Source organism: Gigantopelta aegis, chromosome 8 (genome assembly GCF_016097555.1).
Source record: "Gigantopelta aegis isolate Gae_Host chromosome 8, Gae_host_genome, whole genome shotgun sequence".
NCBI classification, from domain to species: domain Eukaryota; kingdom Metazoa; phylum Mollusca; class Gastropoda; order Neomphalida; family Peltospiridae; genus Gigantopelta; species Gigantopelta aegis.
Genome location: NC_054706.1, coordinates 28,961,064 through 28,981,344, shown reverse-complemented (window position 1 = coordinate 28,981,344; position 20,281 = coordinate 28,961,064). Strand labels below are relative to the sequence as shown.

Here is a 20,281-nt window from a genome sequence, read left to right as displayed (position 1 = left end):
AGTTCGACAAATCCGCTAGCCCGACGCCCGTGGTTAGTGGTTTTTAAGTTCGGGCTAGTGAGAAACGCAAAACCTTTCTCACCCCCTCTCCTTATCGCTCGATCGTGTTTTTTTTCGTTTTTTTTTTCTCTCGGCTGAAATTTCGTTTAATAAATTTGATTGTGACGTTTGTCATAGAATAATATCAACAACATCATCAGTATATAATAATAATCCACTTGAAATAGGTCTGCAAACTGCAGTAACATGCTATCTCTACATCGTTACGGTTACAGCATGCATTGTTTACTTTTCCCTTTCAAGTTTCTGGCACAGGAAATCAAGTCTAATGACATGCGTGTTTTGATTGGTTGGACACGTCACGTGGTAGTTAATCTCGCACATAATTATGTTTTAGGCTAACTTGGAAATGACCAATCGCGACGACAGGTTAATCTCAATCAAACCCCAGTCATGCTTTGAATTTCAGTGTTTGTTTTATTTACCTATTGTTTTCTAATTTAACACTTCGCTTACATATGGTTATCAGCAACCAGGAAAACAATTTACTTTAATGGTAACCGCACATGCAATGACTCGGCTTGGGCTATTACGTTTGGATAATGTCTCACAGCTGCCGATACAAGATAATACCTTTTTTGTTCATCAATTAACAACGGATTAGATGTCGCCGTTCTATTCTTTTGATATCGGTCTGACATGGGATAATGCCCTGTATTTGAGCAATTGGCAGTACCGTTCCTGGCGACATGAATAGTAGGCCCTAAAAGCATAACCCACTACCAAATACACTCAACCATCTATTACCGTGTGTCACACTGTCGTACCCTCATTTAAATTTAATTATTTTGATCGTGGTTTTAGATACCAACCCAGGGAGTGGGCAAAAGCGAAAACGGGACAATAACGATGGATCACATTGGACAAAAGACCAAACGTACAACACGACAAAACTGAAAGTTACAACATAATTTAAGTGTTTGTTTCATTTTACTGTTATACTCGTAAATGTGTAATCTTACAAAAATTAGATAAAAATCCTGTTATAATTGATCAAGAATTTGGGCTAGTGCTTTATCTTGGTGGGCTAGTGGTTTTCACAAACCCACTAGCCCTGTGGCTAGTGACTTTTCAAAATATTTGTCATACTCTGTATATCGTCTAACTTTGGCAGGTCAGATGTCAGTGTTGCAGATGATAATTTTGCAGGGATTTGTGATACCTGGATTTCGCTATGTAAGGCATTTCATTAGTACCAAAATATTGCATTACGAAAAACTGATAACATGCACACTATTTATGGTATTATAATTAAAACATAAGCTTGACTTGAAGCATTTTTAATATTGTGAGGAAAAAGACATTTCGTTGTTTATGTTCAGGCTGATAGTGACGTAATATCTCGCATAATCTCGCGATACATGCTGTTACAAACAAAATATCAAAAACATATGTCGATCGAAATTGTATGACGGTACAATATATTTGACAAAAGGTATCGTCAACGTGCCTAACTACGTTATGCTTGCAACTCCGTTCAGTGTCCAGTTTAGGCAGGTTTCACTGTAGATAGATAGATTTCATTTCTTTGCATTGAGTTGAGTGCGTCATTAAATAAAACATTTCCTTCATTTCTTTGCAGTTCTTATACTTCCAATGAATGTGTAGATGACGGCCCTGCAGTGACAGCATCATACTTTACACTGTTTGTAAAAGTGTTCAACACAGATGAATTACAAGCAGCAAAGACACGGTTAAAGCATGTCTGTTACCCATCCACTGCTGAAAATTCTCAAAGGTTTGTGTTTTCATATGGTTTGTATGTCCTGTCCATTATCGGGTAACATTTTGTTGGAATTACTATTAATTATTAATACCTTCACTGTAATAAATTTCTTGTTCCAGCCAGTGCTCTACAACTGGTATAACAAAGGCTGTGGTATGTACTATCCTGTCTGTGGGATAGTGCATATAAAAGATCCCTTGCTGCTAATCGAAAAGAGTAGCCCATGAAGTGGCGACAGCGGGTTCCTCTCTCAATATCTGTGTGGTCCTTAACCATATGTCTGACGCCATATAACCATAAATAAAATGTGTTGAGTGCATCGTTTAGTAAAACATTTCCTTCCTTCACTCTAATAAAGTTATCTTTTGTAAACTTGTTTAGTTTTTTATCTTTTTTTATCTTTTCTTTTTTTGTGATCCCTATAATTACATATACATATAATATGTACATGCAGCATATCATTAGTAGACCTACTGGAGTTACACAGCCATACGTGTATAATAATATACATATAATATATATATATATTTATCACTATAATATCAGTCACACTGGAGCTGAGGTAGGAAAGGAATGATGACATACTTGTTACTAGTAGTAGTGATTTACATGTAATTGATATTGCATATATACATTTATCACTGCCATAGGCATACAGGCTCCCATTTGCGTAGGGTGGCAGGCTAGCTTTTGGCTAAATTATACGAAACATTAATATTAGCATTTATTACCAAACAGCTATATAGGTTTGTAAATGAATCACTACTAATTTTTACATGGATTATAACTACATGTCAGTTTGAGGGTATAATGATGAAAATTTTGTAAAAATATCTCAGGTTAGCACATTTTGCCCAAATAACTTCACAGGTTTTACTCCAGCAGTAGAGGGGCACTTCGCATCCCTACCCCCACTCCCACCCCCTGTGACATGCATTTAAGATTACTACTTGTTTCGTTTAAAAACATAAAAGTGTCATGTTATGTACGTTATATATAGAGTTATTTACCATATGGTTATATGTGGCCATTTTTTTGACAGGTGCTTTGCTTGATCTCCATCAGGAAAAGACAGTGATTTTGGACAGGAACCCCAAGCTGATTCCTCTGTGTAAAACAATAGAAGATATTCTCCGATGTGGACTTACAAGTATGTTAACAGTAACTAGCATTTAAATAACTTAGTGTATGACAAATAAAGCTACATGTACTGATAGAAAAATGTATAAATCAGTCAAGACTTTCAAATTGGTTTTATTAGACATTTGATGGATGATCCATGTAGGAAATGACCCTAATTTGTAGATCAATATCATTTTCAACATATATTTTTCAAATTTTACTTGACACCTACCTGTATGGCTTTGACTTTGGGAATTTTAGCGTTGTTTTACAAACAACTTGGAAATTTTCAGTTGTTTTACAAAAACTTGGGAATTTTCAGTTTCATTTGAAAAACATCTCATAAAGCTAACTTAAAGATAGAATGTTTAAAAAAGTAATACTATACATGTACTTGTATTTATTCAAATTAATATATCTATTTTGCAGGGCTTCTTGAATGTTTATAAAATCCACTAGCCATGAATGTGATCAGTAAATTTTTTTAATTTACTATAGCCCTGATTAAAAATCCACTAGCCCTACTACTCAATTTTACTAATAGTAATAATCAGATATGTCACCTAAAGAGGGAGATAGAACTTAAAAACACTAAGATTCGTGAGGTAGGAGTGGGGACAAGATATTCATATTTACGAAATAGATTTAAATGCATCATTTGACAACTTCATTTTTCACTAGCCGTCGGGCATGGTAATACATTTGTAGTAGGTATTTACTAGCCCAACATGGAAAATCACTTGCCACGGAAGTGGGGCTACCATAATCTAGAAGCCCTGTATTTTGCATTATAAAACATAATGGGGTGGGGGGGGGGGGGGTGTTTGTCAAGTGTTATGTATTGTTTTCATAATATATCTTTATATAATAACACAAAACGGGAATTATTTTCATTCAGATTGGGAATGTTTTTTTCCAAAACTGGGAATAAAAAATGACATAGCGTTTGGGTAATGGTGCCAATTATTGGAGTCTAGAAACATAGCTGATAAAACCCTGGTTGGAGATCAGTTTTGAAACTTTTGAGTGGTTGCTTCATGGTGATGACCCGGTCATGACAACCATACAATCCAGTAATACAAGTACGACAATCTGATTAAAATTAGCTCTACTGGTCTCACCAGTAAATCTAACAGCATTGCGTGGGCTTCCATGTCCAGGTGACATTTCATCTATAAATAACAATTTAAAAATCGACCAATTACACTTCGCCTTTTATAACGTTATTCGGGAGCATACAAATTCCAAAAGTATCGGGCGAGACAATTTATGCAATAGGCGAACTTGTTGGTCTATTTCAACATTAAAAAATAGGGGGAAAAGTGCAGTAATAAACTCTGGATTATATACTAATATAAACAGAATTTATGGCTATACCATCACGTTGGGGTTTTTTCGTCTTGAAACAAATTTTATATTAAAATTATATTCCGGCATACTTTGTAATTTACCCGAATCATTTTGTATACCCTCGGCATAATCCCAAATGTTTTCAAATTCTTTTCAAATCACTGGCATGATTTTGCAAGTAAGGTTTTGATTGTTCGAATTAAAGGTCAACTGGACATGAGCTCCAATGGGGTGCTGTTAGATCCACAGGTAATAGTTATTAACCAGTGGAGCTAATTTTAATTAGATTGACAAGGACAACCAGAATCGATTGCTCTGTGACGTGTAATTTAACCTAAACCTGATTGCCTTGTTGTGGATAAGTTAACAGCCGCGTAAGTGTCATAAATATGTTTTAGTTGGAAAAGATGTTTAAATTTATATTAAACATGGGTGGGGTTTTTTTTGAGGATATGTAAGAAATACATGTACATGTAGAATACTATGTTGTTGACCATTTGATACCATTTATCTTACAACTCATTGTTTGGAAATGTATCCAACTTGCCGGCTTATGATGAAATATAAAATTATAAAACTGTAGTTTAAATTGATTAGTATTTTATGTCGGTAAAACCATGCAATGCAATGAAAGATTTTTTTCAGCAACATTTTCATCATGTTATATCCAGAAATAACAATACATTACTGTTCTGTAATATTTGCTGTTGAGTTAAATAAGACATGCAATTTACATTGTAATGTTTTTTGAGTTGTGATTAGCATCCCATGTTATTTTGTTTTCAGATAACAGCTCATGGTTTTCAAGGACAGACTACTGGTCTCTGATCAGCAAAATCACACGTTGGTATGGACTTTGATATTTACAGAGATGCCAGCTATTACGAATTTGTTGGAATCATTACGAATTTAAAGCAAAGATTCACTATTATGTTTGTCTTGTTCGAAATTCTGATTTTTAGAAAGAAAATTGTAATTTCTTGTATTTGGTGTCGGATCGTATTTTGGAAGGCACAAATGTTGTGAACACGTCAATAATTGTAAATTGGTTTCCTTCCTGCCTTGTTCTTTAAACTTATGGATTCGAAATAACGAGCATACCAAGTGTGCTGATATAGAATAAACCAGCCTAGCAATCGGTCTTCCGAACAGCCCCAGTGTTTGCCAATTGGGTACGGTCTTGAACTTTACTTTACCAAAATGTCGAAAAACGCAGGTTGTATCAGAGATCAGTTCATTATTGGTGCACCAGACAAACAGATGTAAGGACCATTGGACAAGAGTGTTATTACAGAACCTTGGGGCACTATACATTTGAGGTATCTGTACCTGCCGTCCCTTTACAGAATAATGAATAGGTTTTTTTAAAAGAGTAAAATTTTGTTTTTAAATTTCTCAGTACCTACCTACATGTACATGTACATGTACATTTTATTGTATTTTGATTAATTCTCATTAAGACATACAATGTATACATGTACATTTATATGTGATGAGAATATTCTATGCCTGTTTAATTCTGTTCTGCAGCACAAACCCAAATTTGGAGCATGTGATCGATTATACCAAAAATTGCCAAAAGGTAAGATTTTTATTTTAGGTCCCAAATTTTCATTCGTTCAGATATGTAAGGTTTAAAACACATAACACTCTTACAAACTTAAATCATTGATGTGAAATGCAAATTTCAGTGATCTTTTCATTTCTTTAAACAATGAATTATGGTTAACCCGTCGATGGAAAATTAAACCCCAGAGTATTCCAAAAGATTTGTAGCAATAGTGTGCACAATATTCTACCAAATATATGTTTAGACAAAGCAATTAATAACGTTGTTGCTAATTGGATAATTTTTTTACCTATAATGGCTTTAGAGATAACCGGTGTAGCTATTCTGCTCATTCCCATTTGTAACAAATAAAGTCCTTTATAATTACTGGATAGACTACATTGAACAGTCGACAATAATTACATTTATAGATTATTTCAGTACATTTTTTATGTTATTTCAAGCAGTTTGTATTTCACAAATGCTTCTTGACTCGGACAAACAACTTGACAGGGCTCCGTACACAGGTGTTGACAGGACAATCATTGTAACCAGTTGCAAAGTCTGGGTCCTTTGTTTTAATTGGAGTGTAATACCTTGATACCTTTCTCACCAAGAATGGTGTTATTGTTAATGTCCGTTTAATCTCATGACCTGCTCAGCGACTGTGACAAATATCTAGCCTAGTAGCAGTTGATTGATATTGCTGTAGGTCCAACTTCAGTGACCGGCAATAAATACTTATGGCAGACTTTAAAATCACATACATCTAAAACACCAGCCATATTGATCACTGTTTATTTATTTAATTATTTTAAATCATGCTCAAGATACCGATGTCTGGCAGGACGGTCCAATTGATGGATAGGAATTTATTCGAATAATAGAAATGGACAGGTGCTTTGGATTGACAAGAATGACAAAAGTGAGACTGGCAAACACATGTTTAAAAAATAATTTCGGTCTCAGAGATTGAGAATCGATCCCAGACTGGGAAAAAAGGGCTTTTCCCCACCCCAGCATGTGATCCTTAAATTATGTTAACTCGCATTTTTATCAGATATCACCAGGGACCTAATTCACTAAACTCGCAATTTTGTGATCTCGCAGTGCAATGCTCAAAGACTTGCAAAGAGGATGCTTTGTTGTCTAGTAGAGCCTAAAAGACCGTTGTGAATTAGGCCCCAGGCCTCTAATAATTGAAAATATAGGGGACTATAATGTATTTCATTTGGACATAAATGTGTTATGCAAAACTAAATTTACTCGAGCAATGGGCAAACTATACAACTAATCACAAAAGTCTGTGTTACACAAATGATGTTTCATCATGGTTTTGCCATATACTGTATATATTTCAGACATTAACCATAGAAGGGAAGGGCAGGCTGTTTATCCGCGCCTCACTTGTGAAGAGAACTCTCGATTATCTCATCCAGACGATTACAAGTGACGTCCAGCTGATGAAGGTATGAATTACAGTCTATAGAAAAGAAAGGAATGTTTGTTTAACAACACTTTAGTGTATTTTAAAGTAAGGTTATTAGGTATCTAACATATGGTCATATTTACATTTGGTTGATAGAAAAAAAAGAGAGGAAACCTGTTTGCACCATATACATGTACATGTAGGTTACTGCTACCAAAAAACCAGAAGAGATCTTTTAGTTGTATATATATATGCACATTCCCATGGAAATGGACAGTACATACCACAGCCTTTGATGTACCAGTTGTGGGAAAGTGCAGATAAAACTTACAGATCCCTTTCGGCTTTATTGGTAGCAGTCGCCTGTGTGATGGTGACAGGTTTCCTCTCTTTCTTTTTATTGACCAAAAGTCAAAATAACCAAATGTTCGACACCACATAGTACATACCATGGCCTTTGATGTACATATACCAATCATGGGACGCTGGTTGGGATGGTAGGAGGGGGGTGGGGTGGAATAATGGGTCCACTGAGGAAGATTGATTCTACAATCCATCGTATCATAGTCCAAAGTCCAATCGCTTTTTACATGTCCACATCCATTATGTTCAAAAATCTCCCATCTCTGGTATGATCAGTGACTTGACCAAGGACAGAACCCATCGCACCTTGGCCATTACACTCTTTTATAGTGAAAGTTGTATTATATTCACTAGCGACTAATATCTCAGTTAATTAAATGTTAAATCAATAAAAATACGTTCTTTCAATGATATTATCATTGCAATGCCAACAGACACAGAAATCTCCATTGAATCCACTGGGATATGATTGTTGTGATATGTAGGGGCGGGACGTAGCCCAGTGGTAAAGCGTTCGCTTGATGCGCAGTCGGTCTGGGATCGATCTCCGTTGGTGGACCCATTGGGCTATTTCTCGTTCCAGCCAGTGCTCCACAAGTGGTGTAACAAAGGCTGTGGTATGTACTATCCTGTCTGTGGGATGGTGCATATAAAAGATTCCTTGCTGCTAATCGAAAACAGTAGCCCATGAAGTGGCAACAGTAGGTTTCCTCTCTCAATATCTGTTTGGTCCTTAACCATATGTCCGACGTCATATAACCATAAATAAAAATGTGTTGAGTGTGTCATTAAATAAAACATTTCTTTCCTTCCTGTTGTGATATGTTGGTATGTATTTGGCGTTTTTGGACCCATGTGGAAGTGAATGGTGCCCTTTATTGTAAACAAGCCCACTTGTGAATCTGATTAATTAATATTGCGATATCTATTTTTGTCATTATGCGTGTAATTCACAGCTTAGCACATGTTCATAACTTGTAAATGTTGCAGCCAATTCAGGTTTATTGGTATCTACAATGCTTATCTGCAATGAAAATAAATGTATCATATAAATTTTGCGACATGAGATTACTGGTAGGTGAAAATGATGCAAAATGTATGTGTTTACAAACAGTTTACAGTATAACTAGTCTACATACACGTATAGCTCTACTACCTTTTTGTTGTAGGGGGCGGGACTTAGCCCAGTGGTAAAGCGTTCACTTGATGCGCGATCGGTCTGGGATCGATCCCCGTCAGTGGACTCATTGAGCTATTTCTTGTTCCAGCCAGTGCTCCACAACTGGTGTAACAAAGGCCATGGTATGTACTATCCTGTCTGTGGGATGGTGCGTATAAAAGATCCCTTGCTGCTAATCGAAAAGAGTAGCCCATGAAGTGGCGACAGCGGGTTTCCTCTCTTAATACCTATGTGGTCCTTAACCATATGTCCGACATCATATAACCGTAAATAAAATGTGTTGAGTGCGTCGTTAAATAAAACATTTCCTTCCTTTTTGTTGCAGATGTGGTATGATCCAAGGAGATCCATCATTGGCAATGACATTCTCTGTGGTAAGTCATAATTGGTTATTCATTCTCAAAATTAATAATTTCACCATATATGCTGTATTAAAACAGTTAAAATGTAATCCCAAGAAAACAATGACATGTACTTACACACATAGCATGCGTATATTTTCTCCTTTCTATATCTAAAGTATGCATACATGTATTTGCATAGGCCAAACCGTTTAGCATTTTTCTTCTCATACATGTACATGTAGTTTAGAACATGAGTTGCAGTTACTAAAGATATATAGAATACTAAACGCTCTTCAGATACCAAACCTGTTCACTCATTTCATACAAATGGTATGACAGGCAAGCTTGTTTAGTCTTTTATTTATTACAAACCAACTGCAAACAATCTGCAATGCAGAAGTAAGCAGATGTCGGGACCTTCTATGAATTGGGTCAGAAAGTGATCTACATCACGTTCACGTCACGCCAATATTACACTAGTTAGATATTGAGTGATTGTTATGACATGAGCAATATCTTACACTGGTGTGTAATAAAATTATTTATTACACCATGGTGGCGAAAATACATGTACCCATGTGATATTTTCCATCTCTAACAATGTGAAATACATCTTTTGAGAGGTCATGACGTTTGATCAGCTGATCGATTGTGTCACACAGTTTGACTGTAAATCGTCATGCAAAAAAGTTTGCACTTTTTTTTTTTACTCATATGTTTATAACAGGAAAAATACTTGTTAATTCTTGTAATTAATATTATTTGCACAATTTAATATAATACATATATTTTAATACTTTTGTTTAGCCTTGAATACATTTGTAGTATTACTTGCACAGGTGTAGGAAGAGGGTGGGTGGGTGGGTGTGGGGGAGGGGGGGGGACAGGGGACCATGTGCCCCCACACTTTGTAGCAGCAGTGATGGTTTTTATATATTTATATATGTGTGTGCCCCCCCCCCCCCCCCCCCACACACACACACACTTTTTGGCACCTTTCTACACCCGTAAATTGTTTGTATAAACTTAGAGTGGCATAGGAATGCAAAGTTTCATTGATAAATAGCTAAATCAAGTGACAACCACTTCATTTCAGTTTGCTAAATGATGTCATCTTGGTTAGACGTCATCTTCCCATGTCTTACGTGTAGGTCTGCAGTCCTTGGTTTTTGAAAATTACAGGCGAGTGGAAAATCGCACACCTCAATATGCTAAGACGAGTGAAAAATCACTCGCCAAAATAAATAAAATAGGCAATGTAGCTCAGATTGGATTTTGACTGGTACGTCTACAAAATTGTCTATATAATCAGTATTTCCGGATTTGTTCAACAAAGAGAAATACCAGTTTAACGACTGCATGGAAGCTACTGCCATGTTTTAAATTTTTATTGTTTTAATAAAAGGACCTTCCTATCGGCTAAATGAGCTATGAAAACTGTTGATCTTTGTAAACAGTGGAAATAAATATACCCATCTATTTTACATGTGCCGTTTGTTGAGTGTAACGTGTGCTGTTTTTCACACTCGTCAAATTGAAATTACGAGTGCGATCGCACTCGCGCACCTTAAAAAGCAAGGTCTGGGTCTGTGCAGTTTCATGTCTCATTTAGTTATGTTGGAAGTCATTTTGTCCGATTTGTGTTCATCGGTGTGTGGTGTAATAAGTAATTAAATTTCTATTACATTCATTACAATTACAACGTCATCCCATTGTAAAAATTGTGTCGTCAGGGAATGTCATACCTGATGACATCATTTTATATTGGTAATTTGTCTTACTGAGTGTTATTGTTTAACCAAAAATATAATTCAGAATAAAATATGAACTTTTAATGTTATTATTAGTAAATATGTTTTAAATTTAATTATAAGTATTGTGTGGGTTTAGTTTTTTTACGTTCATCTTTGCCGATTCACACAGTTTGTGGATGATTTTTTTTTCGTACCCTGATGAACGTAAAAGAAATAACAGACAATCTTTAAATATTCCTGTGTGAGACCATTTATATTACAACTGTTTTGAATCGTACATCACGAGCAAAAGCACTCATAGTAATGTAAACGGTACGTCTTACACAAGAACACATGTATTATTCTATATATGTGAGACATCTAATAGTAGTAATACATGTAGCCAATCAGATGGTTAAACCAAATGCTGCATTATCAATTTTTAAAAAATGGGCCGAATTTTTACGAAGCCTGTTTTTCTTAAATGCAGGTGTTTAAGCATTGTAAATGTACATAATGATAAACAGGCTTTGTAAATTCAGCCCAATTTAAGTTTTCACTTTTACCATATCTCTACTCACTGTTCACTAAATTGGTGTGCTAGATTGTTAATTAGTAATCATGGAACTGTGGGGTTGTTTGGGGTTGTGTGTTGGTTTTTTTTTTTGGGGGGGGGGGGAGGTGGTACCACAATGGTTTACATGTACACATGTATGCTTAAAATGTGATCAGATATTGACTGACATAAAATGTTTGTTTTTCAGAAATACTGTTGTCTTTGGTGAGAGAAATAAATGGCATTACATTCAAGCTGGTTCTAAAGGTAAGACTGTGTACCTTACTTTGTGGGTTTTTATCTTTATTTGTTTAGTGTGTTTTAAAAAAGAAACAAAAATGGTTTACTTAATAGTACACTCAACAAATGTTATTTATAGTTATATGGCATGAAACATGATTAAGGATCAACCAAATAATGTGATCCATGGGCTATTGTTTTTCTTTTTTTTTGATTAGCTGATCAAAGTGAAATGCCTTGCCTTAAATGACTGTGTGCATTTACTCTGGGCATATAAGCATTACAGGAGTAGTTTACATGAGGTGATGTCACTTCACTTCCATGTTTGAGTACCAGAGCCAACAAAATTGAAACAAAACAGGAATAATCATGGGGTTTTTTTTATTAATTCTAAAATTAAACAGTTTTCATTTGTTAAATTGTCAGACTGAGTATGTGTGTGCATCTTCCCAACACGGCTCATATTTGACCCAAATGTTCCTTTAACAATGACAATGACAGTAAACTCTCCTATCTACATGTACTTCACATTTTTCTTTAGGGGAGAAGCACTTTTAGCTGATTCCGTTTTTGGAGTGTGTGCATCTTTTTAGGCACAAAAGCTACTTATTTAATGTACATTTAACTTTTTCAGAATGCCAGTTTCCTAGACATCACATGGACATTGCCGGTAAATATGAATAACATTTTATTAATTTTGCATATAGTTACACTGTTGCAGTAAGAAGACACTGATTTTTACATTCAGGTGAATGAAACTTGGTTTATAGATGCATAGATGAATGTTCACCTCAGTGCATGTTTAAAAAAAATTAAATTTATTAAATTAGAAAAAACCCAAATCTTAATGATATAAACAAGTGGATTAATCCTGAATGGTACCGCACAGATTATTTCTTTATTCACTAAATTGGGTTATGGCAAGCTAAAATATTTCATTCCACAGATTCTTGTATTACATTTTATAGTCTTTATCACATTGTAGAGTCTGCATATTGCTTAGTTATTGAATAAAAGTTCAAACTATTACACTGAACTTTAGTAGATGGTAGTCTCTACTTTACTTTATTTTATTTCTTCTTCTTTCTTTTGTTCCACAGTCCCATGCCTTCCTTTCTTCCTTTTTTCTCCAGCACCACCTATGGTTTGACCTAATTTTTCCTTACCACTCCACATCCCAGTCCTTGTTTCCCACCATGACAGGTGCTTTTCTGTTGTGGACGTTTGTGTCACACAAACTCCTGCCATGCTCTATCACATGGGCTGTGGGCGTGTAGTCAATCAACTTTTGGAGGGAGTTTGGTGATTGCTTGTGACATTGTTCAGAGATACTTGCAAGCACCACCATGCATTTCTATAACCAGCGATCATTAGTTTGTGCCATGGGACAGACCAGCTTTGTTTATAGCAGAAAACATAGGAAGCCAGATGGGTACAGGTACACAGGTATGTATCTAGGGACTGGAGAACAGATTCGATATGTTCATTTTTGCCCAGTTCTTTTTTTCCAGAATTCTGAACTCAAATTCACAAAACATTGTAACATTACATTTACAGGGTTCACAGCTTGACTTCGCTGTGCCAGTCACCGTAAGGCGAAATCTATGTCACCTTTTACAAATAGCGATCACTTGCATTGTACACAATCAGGGATGAAAAAAAAGTAAAGTTTGTTTTATTTAACTATGCCACTAGAGCACATTGATTTTTTTATCTTATCATCGGCTATTGGACAGCAAACATATGGTCATTCTGACACTGTTTTTTAGAGGAAACCCGCTGTTGCCACATAGGCTACTCTTTTATGACAGGCAGCAAGGGATCTTTTATTTGCATTTCCCACAGGCAGGATAGCACAAACCATGGCCTCACTGGTCGGTGCAAGTGATTTACACCTACCCATTGAGCCTTGCGGAGCACTCACTCAGGGTTTGGAGTCAGTATCTGGATTAAAAATCCCATGCCTCGACTGGGATCTGAACCCAGTACCTACCAGCCTGTAGACCAATGGCTAACCACGACGCCACCGAGGCTGGTCAATCAGGGATGAATGATGAAGAACTTGAGGAATACCTATTCATAGATAATAATTAGTGTTAAGTGTGTGAGAATTCAAAGCGATACTGATGCCACAAAATCATGTGACAGCTAGGCAGTGAGACTCCGACAACACCCGTGTCTGGCACTAAAAGTACTGACTTGAAGCGTATAACTTTAATTCTATTGTCAGGCATGTGTCAGGCGAAGTTTTTAGGGAGGTTGGCTAATGCTTCACTGGAAAATACATTAACTGGAACCATCTTGTCATTTTTATTCAATTTATTATGTATGTTCATCTAACACCGTTGTGGAATGGCCTGAGTTGTGAGTGTAATAAAGTTCTGTTTTGTTCTATTCTGTTCTGAAACAAAAAAATCTGTTGGGAGCAGCAGACCGTGACATGATTAACTACAAATGTAGTTTTACGCAGACTTTCTCATAACGAATAAATTCAACATACAAACAAAGATATCGAAAGTATAAAATAATGCAGGCAAACCTGTCCTAGAGGCCACTGTAAATTCTATTCATTTTTTTTAGTTTAAACAACAATGACATACTAATACCCATTCAGTCTGACATCTCCACTGTGCATCAGTTAAGAAATTGTGACTGTGGAATGCAATTAATTGCCTCTGGGTAATCTAAGCTTGACGTTGGTAGATTAATACTCTGCATCGAGTAGTATTTAAATAAAAAGAGAAGACAAACTTGTGAGAGAATAAATTCCAAACAGTTAAATTAGTGCTTTTCAGTTAAATTTTTTTATTTCTGAAAAAACCACGACTGGTATATCAAAGTCTGTAGGATGGTGCATATAAAAGATCCCTTGATGCTAATCAAAAAGAGTAGCCTATGAAGTGGCGACAGTGGGTTTAATATCTGTGTTGTCCTTAAGCATACATGTATGTCTGATGCCATATGTCTGACGCCATATAACCGTAAATAAAATTCTTTCTCAAATAGTTACAATGTTTTGTGTATTTGGTTCCTGTATTTTAGTCCCACTCAAAACTTCACTAATTGGTAATTGTTCTTTACTTTTCAAGACCCAGCATACAGAAATGTTTTCAGATGTTTTTGTCTGAAGTACTTTTCATTTTTGGGATAAAGTTATCACTACAGGGCAGACAGCTCCAAAGAGTTGGGCACATCAAGATGAAAATAATGATGGGAGAGAGAGAGCTATATTGTTGTCGGTGACAAGTTTTGAATCACCACGGTTTACCAGAAAATAAAATCTATTGGTGTTATCACTATCCTAGAGCACAGAACTCAGATGGCTTTACTTGCTTTTAGCTTTTTACATGTCCATTAAATTTTGTAGTTGAATAATACATGTATCTACAGTTTAAAAAAAAAAATTATACTAGTCTTGTAACTATTTTTTTTAAATGCATTAAATGTTTGTCATTTTAGATCTACAAAGAATATGAATTTGTTCCTTGTGATGTTCTGGGGATCCACTTTCAGTGAGTATTGGATTAATAAAAACTGAAGATTTAAGTTTGGTCTTTGGGAAGTTGGATTTTCTTTAATTTCTAATTTACAAGTAATATTGTTTAATTTAAAGAGATGTGCAGTTACATGTACATGTAGTTAATTTACGTATATAAATAACATGTCACTAAAAGTCTTCAAACAGTCATTCTTTTCACAGCCTGGTTATGCTCATTCCAAATGACGCAAACAATATACTAATTAACAACTGATTTCTTATAGGGTCAGTTATGCTAGGCGCAAACTGTAAACTGTCACAGTGAAGTTGGCGAACTCAGTGGTTGCATTGTAATTTCCCCAAGTGCCAACTTAGAATGAGTAAAATGCTCAACCGATGTGTGATCGAGGATTGATCCTGTTTCTCTTTGCAGCCTGTGCTCTACAATTATGCCAGTCTTAGATTATCAACTGTCACGACAGAGTTGACCAACTCGGCAGTTGCGTTGTCATATCCCCCACTCCTGACTTAAGATGGATACAATCAGATTAACAACTAATCGATTGTAGAAGTCATATACGACGAAAATAGGGTTGTAAGGGCACTCAGACTAACAAATGGACAGTCGTAGAAGTTGTGAGAGCAGAAAGTTGGCCAACTTTGTCGTGATATTAGTAGTCTGAGCCTAACATTACATAATCTTTATCAAAATATAATTGACAATAGTTGCCGGAAGATGCTAACAACTGGAGGTGCCAGTGATATTACAGCACCTAACAACAACTTTGGCAGTGCATAATCTTCACAGTTGGGAAAGTAATTTTGCCCCCTTCCCCCACCAGTTTCTGACCTCTTTAGATGTCTATGTTGACATAACCGAATGACCAGTTACATGGGTAAGAAAGCAATTAACCAGGATTACGGTTTTATGAAGGAAAGGAAGGAAGAAAGAAAATGGTTTATTTAACGACACACTCAACACATTTTATTTACAGTTATATGGCATCGAACATATGGTTAAGGACCACACAGATATTGAGGGAGGAAACCCACTGTCACCACTTCATGGGCTACTCTTTTCGATTAGCAACAAGGGATCTTTTATATGCACCATCCCGTAGACAGGATAGCACATACCATGACCTTTGATGTACCAGTCGTGGTGCACTGGCTAGAACGAGAAATAGCCCAATGGGCCCACTGACAAGGATTGATCCAAAACCGACCGCGCATCAAGCTAGGGCTTTACCACTGAGCTACGTTTTTATGAGATTGAGATTTAAAAAATATGTTTTGTCTTTCAGGGAGGTGGATGGCTACTTGCTTGTTGTGGAGGTGGATTCTGACAGTGTAGCTGGAGAGGATGTAAGGCTTGATCCAGTACTGAATAGTATTATGGGGAAACCAGCAGGGGGCTTCATGTTTAATGCATACTAGCTAGAGAATTAGTATTATGGGAAGGTGTGTGTGGGTGTTTCAAATCTGTGAAGTTCTGTATATATCTTATTTGGTTTAATTTAACAGTTGATGTAAATATCAAAGTTGTCATGAACACATTCTAAATGCTTTTGTCTCGTTTTGTTTTTCCGCAGAAAAAAATCTGTCCTGGTGATATTTTAGATGACATGTTTGGGGAAGGTCTCAAAGGCGGCAAAAAAGGAAAGGTAAAAAAAATTTGGTGCCAAGTTATAACCTTTTATATAGGTCATCTTGATTGTGGACTTTAATCATACATGTAGTTATTACACGGATGTAAAATGCCTGGCATGGCCCACTTGCTTAAGAGACTAAATGCTGAATTTTGATGACATTTAATGTCTGAAAATATGTTTCAGTAGTCAAATATATAGTTTACTGATGATATTTTGTATTATTTTCAGGTGCAACTTTTGTTTAATCAGTACAAAGGTTTACCAGTGTATGCAGGCTTTGTTAAAGTAAGTACTCATTTACTTGTGTTTATTGTATCTTTGAAATCAAGACTCCCATGACTGTACTGTAACAAAGACACCAAAATCTTGGTTTTAAGGACATGAATTATTTTATTTTTTAATTTGAATGTTTGAATAAGAATCTGAAACAGTTCATTCTCTCATTTTGTCTTTTTTGGAACCTCACATACATGTGTATATGTGTATATGAAGTTGAGAATGTCACCAGCGTATCACACATTGAATAGTTATTCTTACTTGTACATCATACTAGATATACCGGCCTCGGTGGCGTCGTCATTAGGTCATCGGTCTACAGGCTGGTAGGTACTGGGTTCAGATCCCAGTCGAGGCATGGGATTTTTAATCCAGATACCCTCTCCAAACCCCAAGTGAGTACTCCGCAAGGCTCAATGGGCAGGTGTAAACCACTTGCACCGACCAGTGATCCATAACTGGTTCAACAAAGGCCATGGTTTGTGCTATCCTGCCTGTGGGAAGTGCAAATAAAAGATCCCTTGCTGCCTGTCGTAAAAGAGTAGCCTATGTGGCGACAGCAGCGGGTTTCCTCTATAAAAAAAAAACAGTGTCAGAATGACCATATGTTTGATGTCCAATAGCCGATGATAAGATACAAAATCAGTGTGCTTTAGTGACGTCGTTAAATAAAACAAACTTTACTTTTTCATAATAGATAAGTGTTTTAACAAACAGTAGAAATTAGAATAGGCATAACGTTATTTCTTATTTATTGTTTTTTTTGTTTGTTTTTTTGTTTTTTTGGGATGTTCATTTTCCCAGTGTGTGCTGGTGGGTTGTTCACTGCAAATTTTCATTTTATAAAATTAAAATTTGCAGTATAAGTCACCAATATGTCAACAAATCAAAAAACACACAAGAGTTTTGTTTTCTTCTAATTTTGACAACCATTTAAATTTAAAAATTTTCTTTACAGGCTTGTGACTCTCAAGGAAACATTTACCGTCCAATTTCAAAGTTGTTACGAATGATTGACCTTGACCCTGAGGAGGTTGTGAGAGACAATGCAAGAATCGGTGACCAATCACAAGACAAGAACGGAACGAATAAGAAACCCGCTCATGCATTGCTACCCCAGGATGACACTGAGGAGCTTCCAGTACATGGTCCAGAGGGAAGGTGTGGTTGTTTCCATAGAAACACATTGTGACATGTCAAATGAAGTATACACATTGGAGCTCTAACTTTCCTTTTGTTAATATGTCTAAAAGTAGACCAATTTGAAATCAATAGTGAAAAATGTGTAAACATTTTAGATACGAGGCGAGACTTAGCCCAGTGGTAAAGCACTTGACTGATGCGTGGGCGAGACTTAGCCCAGTGGTAAAGCACTTGACTGATGCATGGGCGAGACTTAGCCCAGTGGTAAAGCACTTGACTGATGCATGAGCGAGACTTAGCCCAGTGGTAAAGCACTTGACTGATGCGTGGGCGAGACTTAGCCCAGTGTTAAAGCACTTGACTGATGCGTGGGCGAGACTTAGCCCAGTGGTAAAGCACTTGACTGATGCGTGGGCGAGACTTAGCCCAGTGTTAAAGCACTTGACTGATGCGTGGGCGAGACTTAGCCCAGTGGTAAAGCACTTGACTGATGCATGAGCGAGACTTAGCCCAGTGGTAAAGCACTTGACTGATGCGTGGGCGAGACTTAGCCCTGCGGTAAAGCACTTGACTGATGCATGAGCGAGACTTAGCCCTGTGGTAAAGCACTTGTTTGATGCGTGGGCGAGACTTAGCCCAGTGGTAAAGCACTTGTTTGATGCGTGGGCGAGACTTAGCCCAGTGGTAAAGCACTTGTTTGATGCGTGGGCGAGACTTAGCCCAGTGGTAAAGCACTTGTTTGATGCGTGGGCGAGACTTAGCCCTGTGGTAAAGCACTTGTTTGATGCATGGGCGAGACTTAGCCCTGTGGTAAAGCACTTGACTGATGCGTGGACGAGACTTAGCCCAGTGGTAAAGCACTTGTTTGATGCGTGGGCGAGACTTAGCCCTGTGGTAAAGCACTTGTTTGATGCGTGGGCGAGACTTAGCCCAGTGGTAAAGCACTTGTTTGATGCGTGGGCGAGACTTAGCCCTGTGGTAAAGCACTTGACTGATGCGTGGGCGAGACTTAGCCCTGTGGTAAAGCACTTGACTGATGCGTGGGCGAGACTTAGCCCTGTGGTAAAGCACTTGACTGATGCGTGGGCGAGACTTAGCCCAGTGGTAAAGCACTTGACTGATGCGTGGGCGAGACTTAGCCCTGTGGTAAAGCACTTGACTGATGCGTGGGCGAGACTTAGCCCTGTGGTAAAGCACTTGACTGATGCGTGGGCGAGACTTAGCCCTGTGGTAAAGCACTTGACTGATGCGTGGGCGAGACTTAGCCCTGTGGTAAAGCACTTGACTGATGCGTGGGCGAGACTTAGCCCTGTGGTAAAGCACTTGACTGATGCGTGGGCGAGACTTAGCCCTGTGGTGAAGCACTTGACTGATGCATGAGCGAGACTTAGCCCTGTGGTAAAGCACTTGACTGATGCGTGGGCGAGACTTAGCCCTGTGGTAAAGCACTTGTTTGATGCGTGGGCGAGACTTAGCCCTGCGGTAAAGCACTTGACTGATGCGTGGGCGAGACTTAGCCCTGCGGTAAAGCACTTGACTGATGCGTGGGCGAGACTTAGCCCTGTGGTAAAGCACTTGACTGATGCGTGGGCGAGACTTAGCCCTGCGGTAAAATACTTGACTGATGCGTGGGCGAGACTTAGCCCTGTGGTAAAGCACTTGTTTGATGCGTGGGCGAGACTTAGCCCAGTGGTAAAGCACTTGTTTGATGCGTGGGCGAGACTTAGCCCTGCGGTAAAGCACTTGACTGATGCGTGGGCGAGACTTAGCCCTGTGGTAAAGCACTTGACTGATGCGTGGGCGAGACTTAGCCCTGTGGTAAAGCACTTGACTGATGCGTGGGCGAGACTTAGCCCTGCGGTAAAGCACTTCACTGATGCGTGGGCGAGACTTAGCCCTGCGGTAAAGCACTTCACTGATGCGTGGGCGAGACTTAGCCCTGTGGTAAAGCACTTGACTGATGCGTGGGCGAGACTTAGCCCAGTGGTAAAGCACTTGACTGATGCGTGGGCGAGACTTAGCCCTGCGGTAAAATACTTGACTGATGCGTGGACGAGACTTAGCCCTGTGGTAAAGCACT

General features: G+C 37.7%; 1 protein-coding gene across 1 annotated transcript in view; it reads left to right on the top strand.

The window, feature by feature from the left end:
• Positions 1-20,281, top strand: part of LOC121378468 — a 38,699-nt gene that overhangs the window by 1,119 nt on the left and 17,299 nt on the right. The window contains exons 2-14 of the mRNA XM_041506645.1: positions 1,643-1,798; positions 2,829-2,936; positions 5,045-5,105; positions 5,789-5,840; positions 7,169-7,276; positions 9,105-9,153; positions 11,621-11,679; positions 12,287-12,322; positions 15,112-15,164; positions 16,435-16,495; positions 16,723-16,794; positions 17,011-17,067; positions 18,017-18,219. Coding sequence (XP_041362579.1) covers positions 1,762-1,798; positions 2,829-2,936; positions 5,045-5,105; positions 5,789-5,840; positions 7,169-7,276; positions 9,105-9,153; positions 11,621-11,679; positions 12,287-12,322; positions 15,112-15,164; positions 16,435-16,495; positions 16,723-16,794; positions 17,011-17,067; positions 18,017-18,219 — 956 coding nt within the window. The 5' untranslated portion in view covers positions 1,643-1,761. The remainder of the gene's footprint in view (positions 1-1,642; positions 1,799-2,828; positions 2,937-5,044; positions 5,106-5,788; positions 5,841-7,168; positions 7,277-9,104; positions 9,154-11,620; positions 11,680-12,286; positions 12,323-15,111; positions 15,165-16,434; positions 16,496-16,722; positions 16,795-17,010; positions 17,068-18,016; positions 18,220-20,281) is intronic.